This window comes from Rhinopithecus bieti, unplaced genomic scaffold (assembly GCF_001698545.2).
Source record: "Rhinopithecus bieti isolate Rb0 unplaced genomic scaffold, ASM169854v2 scaffold_83109, whole genome shotgun sequence".
In the NCBI taxonomy this organism is placed as follows: domain Eukaryota; kingdom Metazoa; phylum Chordata; class Mammalia; order Primates; family Cercopithecidae; genus Rhinopithecus; species Rhinopithecus bieti.
This window is the reverse complement of record NW_016903903.1, coordinates 1-7,709: the sequence shown is the minus strand read 5'-3', so window position 1 is coordinate 7,709 and position 7,709 is coordinate 1. Positions and strand designations below refer to the sequence as shown.

At 48.6% G+C, this 7,709-nt stretch overlaps 1 protein-coding gene across 1 annotated transcript; it reads left to right on the top strand.

Moving 5' to 3' along the window:
• Nucleotides 1-1,555: 1,555 nt before the first annotated feature.
• LOC108526088 (integrin alpha-M-like) lies at nt 1,556-7,478 on the top strand (the record flags this gene model as incomplete). Its single annotated transcript, XM_017866768.1, is given in 12 exon segments — nt 1,556-1,687; nt 1,863-1,936; nt 2,171-2,312; nt 2,408-2,530; nt 3,756-3,835; nt 5,044-5,127; nt 6,144-6,219; nt 6,677-6,758; nt 6,761-6,783; nt 6,959-7,045; nt 7,189-7,302; nt 7,386-7,478. Coding segments are annotated over 12 exon segments (1,110 nt in total), but the record flags the coding sequence as incomplete, so codon positions are not given.
• Between the last annotated feature and the right edge of the window lie 231 nt (nt 7,479-7,709).

Sequence of the window (7,709 nt, the reverse complement as noted above, 5' to 3'; positions counted from 1 at the left end):
AACTCTTCAAAATGTATTTTGATACATCAGTATGAGAGAACGTCCCATCAACAAAGCATCGATGATGGACAGTCTCACAGTATTTTATCTTATGCTTCTTTGTCAGGCTTCTGCTTCTAATCCCAGTAAGCAAGTTGGACAGGCATTTTAAAAGCTGAAGGAAAGTGACATTATTTTAGCTAATGGTTTTAAATTTATTTTTTGTTAAGATATAATGGGTGATTATATCAGTTAGATTTATTTATTGTATCAACTTGGGTCCAAGATGATAGTTTTAGCCAGCTTGTGAACAGGCATTGGGTATGTTAGCTAAAATAACATATACTTTCTCTACAGGGTAGGTAAGATAGGTCAGTCAAGTTGGTAACCGTTTATGCATACTAATCTGTCCATTAACCGTCCATTAACCATTTATGCATACTAATAAAATTATAAGAATAAAAAAAAAGAATTTCCCCAAACTGGCCAGTTGCAGTGGCTCACACCTGTAATCCCAGCACTTTGGGAGGCCGAGGCAGGTGGATCACCTGAGGACAGGAGTTTGAGACCAACCTGGCCAACATGGTGAAACCCCGTCTCTACAAAAAATACAAAATTAGCAGGTGTGGTGGCACACATCTGTAATCCCAGCTACTCAGGAGGCTGAAGCAGAATCGCTTGAAACTGGGAGGCAGAGGTTGCAGTGACCTGAGCTCGCCCCATTGCGTTCCAGCCAGGGTGACAAGAGCGAAAGTCCATTAAAAAAAAAAATTCCCCAAACTGATGAAAGACATCAAGATTCTTTACAAAATCAAAGCAGGATAAATATGAAGGACATTATATCAATGTATGTTATAATCAAACTGCTGAAGACCAAAGACAAAGAGAAAAAAAATTTAAAGTAGCCAGAAAATACAGTAAATTTTTTATTGAGTAACAGAATAGCTACCATTTAGTGAGCACTTATTGTATAAAAGGCACTGTGCTAAATAGTTGATAAGCACTGTTTCATTTCCTTTTACCATTGGGAGGGTGTCATTATTATCATTATTATCCTCACTTTAAAATAAAGAATGGAGGCTAGGCGCAGTGGCTCACGCCTTTTATCTGAGTGCTTTGGGAGGCTGAGGCAGGTGGATTAGTTCGAGACTAGCCTGGCCAACATGGTGAAACCCCATCTCTATTAAAATACAAAATTAGCAGGACGTGGTGGCATGTGCCTGTAATCCTAGCTACTCGGGAGGCTGAGGCAGGAGAATTGCTTGAACCTGGGAGGCAGAGGTTGCAGTGAGCTAAGATTGCACCCCTGCACTCCAGCCTGGGCAACAGAGCGAGATTCTGTCTCAAAAAAGAAAATAAAAAATAAAAAAGAAAGGAAGGAAGGAAGAAGGGAAGGAAGGAAAGGAAGAAAAGGAAGGAAGGAAAGAAAGGAAAGAAGGAAAAAAGGAAGGAAGGAAAGGAAGGAAGGGAGGAAGGAAAAGAAAGAGAAAGAAAGAAGGAAAGAAAGAAAGAAAAGAAAAGAAAGAAAGGAAAANAGCTAAGGAGGGCAGATCCCCAAATCCCGGCTATCTCTTAGGATTGCATCGAGGACCCAGTGAGCCCCATTGTGCTGCGCCTGAACTTCTCTCTGGTGGGAACTCCCTTGTCTGCTTTCGGGAACCTCCGGCCAGTGCTGGCTGAGGATGCTCAGAGACTCTTCATAGCCTCAGTGAGTCTGGAGTTGGGGTCCTGCAGGGGTGTGGAAGAGACCAGAGGCCAAGGTGGTTGAAATTCATTTTATTTGATTGCATCTAATTTTACTTCAACATTTTATTTTATTGTTTAATTTCACAACATTTGGTTATTTCCTTTCCTTTCATTTGATCATACTCATTTTTTAAAAGTTTCCCTTTGAGAAGAATTGTGGCAATGACAGCATTTGCCAGGATGACCTCAGCATCACCTTCAGTTTCATGAGGTGAGTTTCCTTTCCTTTCCTCCTTGCCTCCTCCAGAGGAGGACCCGTACCATAACCCGCTGTGTTCTCCTCCTGGCCCCCAAGGGAGCCGGGTGTTCCTGGGCTCTGAGGTCCCGTGTGGCTGCCCCTCTACTGTTGTCTCTCATCCAGTGCCTGAGTCTCCGTTCCGCTGAAGCAGGCTTTGCCACAGGGAAGCCCCCAGTGCCCCACCCCTGGCCTGTCTTCTTCCCACAGCCTGGACTGCCTCGTGGTGGGTGGGCCCCGGGAGTTCAACGTGACAGTGACTGTGAGAAATGACGGCGAGGACTCCTATAGGACACAGGTCACCTTCTTCTTCCCGCTTGGCCTGTCCTACCGGAAGGTGTCCAGGCTCCAGGTAACCACATCCTTCTCAGACTCCATCTGACCTTTGCTTCACCGTCCTCATGGCTGGAGGTGGACATCACCGCCTTTGCCTCCCTTGCCTTCCAGAACCAGCGCTCACAGAGATCCTGGCGCCTGGCCTGTGAGTCTGCCTCCTCCACCGAAGTGCCTGGGACCTTGAAGAGCACCAGCTGCAGCATAAACCACCCCATCTTCCCAGAAAACTCAGAGGTCAGAACTCCTGGCTCCTCCCCTCCTTTTTTCTTTGATTTCTTTGGGGATTCTTTTCTTCTTCTTCTCTTCTTTAGTAGTGATTCCTTTTTGTACAAAACAGCTTTATTGAGATATAATTCACATACCATCCAATTCACCTATTTAAAGCATACATTTCAAACTCAGCACAGTGGCTCATGCTTGTAATCCTAGCACTTTAGGAGGTCGAGGCAGGAGGATTGCTTGAGTCCAAGAGTTTGAAACCAGCCTGGGTGACATGGCGAGACCCTGTCTCTACAAAAACTGTAAAAATTAGCTGGGGGTGGTGGTGCACACCTGTAGTCCCAGCTACTTGGGAGGCTGGGGTGGGAGGATCTTCTAAGCCTGGGTGGTTGAGGCTGCAACGAGCTATGATAACACCACTGCACTGTAGCCTGGGCAACAGAGTGAGACCCTGTCTCAAAAATAAATAAAATAAAATAAAATAAAGCATACAGTTCAGTGGCTTTGAGCGAATTCACAGGGTCTTGCATCCATCATCATGATCCATTTCAGAACATCTTCATTACGTCACAAAGAGCCTCTGTTCCCGTTGGCCCTCAACCCCAATCCTCCCATCTCCCCCAGCTCTAGGCAACCACTAATCTACTTTGCGTCTATAGATTTGCCCATTCTGGACATTTCATATAAATGAAATAATACCGTATGTGATCCTTTCGCTAGCATAATATTAAGCAAGGACTTAGCAAGGATCATTCACATTGTTGTATGTGTCAGTACTTCATTGCTTTACATTTAAAAAAAATTTTTAATATATTTTTTGAGATGGAGTTTCACTTCGTCACCCAGACTGGAGTGCAGTGATGCAATCTTGGCTCACTGCAACCTCTGCCTCCCAGGTTTAAGCGATTCTTGTGCCTCACCCTCCCAAGTAGCTGGGGTTACATGCGCCTGCCACCATGCCCGGTTAATTTTTGTATTTTTAGTAGATACAGGGTTTCGCTATGTTGGCCAGGCTGGTCTCGAACTCCCAACCTCAGGTGATCCACCTGCCTCAGCCTCCCAAAGTGCTAGGATTACAGGCGTGAGCCACCATGCCCGGCCTTCATTGCTTTTTATTTGGTGAACAATATCCTGTTGTATGGATGGACCATATTTCATGTCTCCATTAATCAGATGACGGGCATTTGGGTTATTTCTTCTCTCCTATTTCTATCATTGCTTCTCCTTTCTCCCATTCCAGGTCACCTTTAATATCACATTTGATGTGGACTCTAAGGCTTCCCTTGGAAACAAACTGCTCCTCAAGGCCAATGTGACCAGGTGCTCTCTGCCAGTCTTCTGCATGCAGTTGCCCTTCTGAGGCCCCAGCTCCTGGCCCAGGGTGGGCCTTTGCCCTTTGCCCACTGGTTCTCCCTTCAACGCATTTGTTCACTTAGCAAACACTCACTGAGCACCTACCACGTGCTGGGTCTTGTGCTGAGTGCTGGTGGGACAGTGGTGGATCACACGTTGGTAGTTCCTGCCTTCTCAGAGATGATAATTTAGTGGCAAAGACAGGCAAGAAAACTAGCCATTAATCTTGCATCTCAAATCCAGTATGAGATGCAAGATTAGATGGCGGATGGCCAGTGTTCTTGGGAGTCTGGTGTTCAGAGAAGATTCCTAAAGAAAATATATTTAGGAGCTGGATGTGGTGGCTCAGCCCTGTAATACCAGCACTTTGGGAGACTGAGGCAAAACAATGACTCGAACCCAGGAGTTCAAAATCAGCCTGGACAACATATCAATACCCTGTTTCTACAAAAAATACAAAAATTAGCCAGGCATGGTGGTGCATGCCTGTAATCCCAGCTACTCAGGAGGCTGAGGCACAAGAATTGCTTGAGCCTGGAAGATTGAGGCTGTAGTGAGCTGAGATTGTGCCACTGCACTGCAGCCTGGGCAACAGAGTGAGACCCAGTCTCAAAAAAATAAAAAATAGATAAAATAAAAATAAAAATAAAAGAAAATGAAAGGGGGAAAAAAAAGAAAATATATTCAGACAAAGCAAAAGCATGAACTGAGGGCGGGCATGAAGATGGAAGGCAGGAAGCAGATACCAGGGATGGGAAGATCAAGGTGTGTTTAAGAGTGGCCTCAGCATGAAATGCAGGGTTGAAGGAGCTGGTGGTGGTTAGATACAGGCCATGTCCCAAAATGGCTGATGGGTGTTGCTAGGCATTTGCAGTTTCGCCTCTGGGAGTGACATAATCATATTGGCATGTTAGAACGATCACTCTTCAGGAGGGCTGACCATTGGGGTGGGAGCAGGTGTGAATTCAGGGACCAGTTAGAGGAAGGTGGCTGTAGACATCCAGGTGGAGAGGGATGGGCCTGGGCTAGGCAGGGGCAGGAGTTGGAGAACAGCGGGGTTTCAGACCCAGAGATAACAGGACTTGGTGGCTGATTGGAGGCAGGGAGTGAGGGAGAGGGAGGAGGAAAGACTGTCCATTCTCAAGAGCTTGCTGGAGCTCTCTCTTTCCCTCCAGTGAGAACAACATGTCCAGAACCAACAAAACCGAATTCCAACGGGAGCTGCCGGTGAAATATGCTGTCTACATGGTGGTCACCAGGTGCTGGCTTCAGGACTTTAGCTGAGCCTCCCTTCTGGGCTGGACATGACTGATCTGTGTGCATCTGTGCATGTCTGTGTGTGTGTGAGTCTGAGGATCTATGTGCATGTGTATGTGTGCATGGTGTGTATGTGTGCATGGGTGTGTGTGAAGATCTATGTGCATGTTTGCGTGCATGGATGTGTATTTGTGCATGTGTGTGTCTGAGGATCTATTAGCATGTGTGTATGTGTGCATGGGCATGTGTTTGTGCATGTGAGTGGGATCTATGTGCATGTGTATGTGTGCAAGGGTGTGTATTTGTGTGTCTGAGGATCTATGTGCATGTGTGTATGTGTGCATGGGTGTGTATTTGTGTGAGAATCTATGTGCATGTGTATGTGTACATGGGTGTGTATTTGTGCATGTTTGTGAGTGTGAGGATCCTTGTGCATGTATTTGTGCATGTGTGCCTGAGGATCTGTGTGCATGTATGTGTGCATGGGTGTGTATTTGTGCGTGTGTGTGAGGATCTATGTGCATGTGTGTGTGTGCATGGGTGTGTATTTGTGCATGTGTGTGTGACAGGATCCATGTGCATGTATGTGTGCATGGGTGTGTGTCCATGGGTGTGTATTTGTGCATGTATGTGTATCTGAGGATCTATGTGTGCATATGTGTGTAAGTGAATGAGTGTGTATTTGTGCATGTGTGTGTCTGAGGGTCTATGTGCATGTATATGTGCATGGGTGTGTATTTGTGCGCGTGTGTGTGTGTCTGAGGGTCTACGTGCGTGTGTGTATGCGTTCGTGGGTGTGCATTTGTGCATGTGTGTGTAAGTGGCCCAAATGGACACGCACTGTGTGTCCAGCACACATTGCTTCCCCCATCCCCCTGCACCCTACCACATCTCCACCCCCCAGGCCTTCATACCCATTACCCATGTGCCTGTTCGCTCCTTACACACTTAGCCTGAGACACCCTCCCAGGGCACCCATCATGTTTTGTCACCTCCTGTCCCTTCTTTCTCCCTTCAGCCATGAGGTCTCCACTAAATATCTCAACTTCACGGCCTCAGAGAATACCAGTCGCGTCATGCAGCATCAATATCAGGTGGGGAGCTGGGGCATCTTGGTCCCGAGAAGGAGGCTGGGGAGGAAAATCGATGGTAGACAATGCAGAAACAGGGATGGGAAATGTGCGCAAGGCGCCTGTGGTGTGCCAGACTTGGTCCACGCTGCTGTCAGTATGCACACATGCACGCACGTATGTATGTGACATGCACGCACGTAATTATCTTGTGTTACCTTCGTAACGACTCTGTGGGGCGCTGTCATGATCCCCAGTTTACAGATGAAGAAACTGAGGCTCAGAGAGGTTTACAGAACACGCCCGAGGTCTCCCACCGAGTAAGTGGGAGACCTAGGACTGGAGACCAGGCCATGTGGCACTGGAATCAGGAAGGGGCAGGACGCCTCGGCCTGTGGCCTGCCCCGTAGGGAGGGGAGGCTGATTTTCCAGGCTGGTGGGGAGGAAGGCCAGAGCCCTGACCCCGCCCTCCCCGGTGCAGGTCAGCAACCTGGGGCAGAGGAGCCTCCCCATCAGCCTGGAGTTCTCGGTGCCCGTCCGGCTGAACCAGACGATCATATGGGACCGCCCCAGGTCACCTTCTCCGAGGTGAGCGGAGCTCGGCCTGACTCCCACAGCGCCCTGCGCCTTCCTCTCACCTCTGTGTCCGCTGTTGGGTTTTGGAGGCGCTCCCCTCCCTCCTGGACCCAAGCCATCTCACCTCTTGCGAGACGGGCCCTGGTGCCTTCATCTCTCCCCTTTCTCAGTGCGTCTCTTTCCTCAGAGCCTCTCGAGTACGTGCCACACCAAGGAAAGATTTCCCACCCCTCACACCGACTTTCTGGCTAAGCTTCGGAAGGACCCAGTGGTGGTGAGAAGCTAAATCAGTCCCAGGGCCATATGGAGACCCAGCGCGCTTCCCTGCTGCAACCTGTATGGTCTCTGAGCACACGGGGAGGGGTGTTCTTTGCTTTCTGCTTCCTTACCCGTCCCCTCCTCTCCTGCGTTCCCCAGAACTGCTCCATCGCTGTCTGCCAGATAATCCGGTGTGACATCCCGTTCTTTGGCATCCAGGAAGAATTCAATGCCACCCTCAAAGGCAACCTCTCGTTTGACTGGTACATCAAGGTGTGTGGGGTCCTGATGCTTCGCCGGGCACAGGCGTGGTGCTCAGGGGCCCAGGTGCAGTGCACACCCGCTCTCTTCCACAGACCTCGCATAACCACCTCCTGGTCGTGAGCACAGCTGAGATCTTGTTTAACAATTCCACGTTCACCCTGCTTCCGGGACAGGGGCTTTTGTGAAGGCCCAGGTACCTGTCTTGGATGCTGAGGAACTATTGGAGGGAGAGGGGTGGGCTTGTGGAGATCTCTGGGGAGGGGAGAGAGAGACACAAAGAGAGAGGGAGAGAGAGACACAGCAACAGAGAGACATAAGGAGAGAGACAGACATAAAGAGAGACAGAGACAGAGAGATAGAGACAGAGGGAGCAACAGATACAGAGACAGACACAAAGGAGAGAGAGAGAGAGAGAC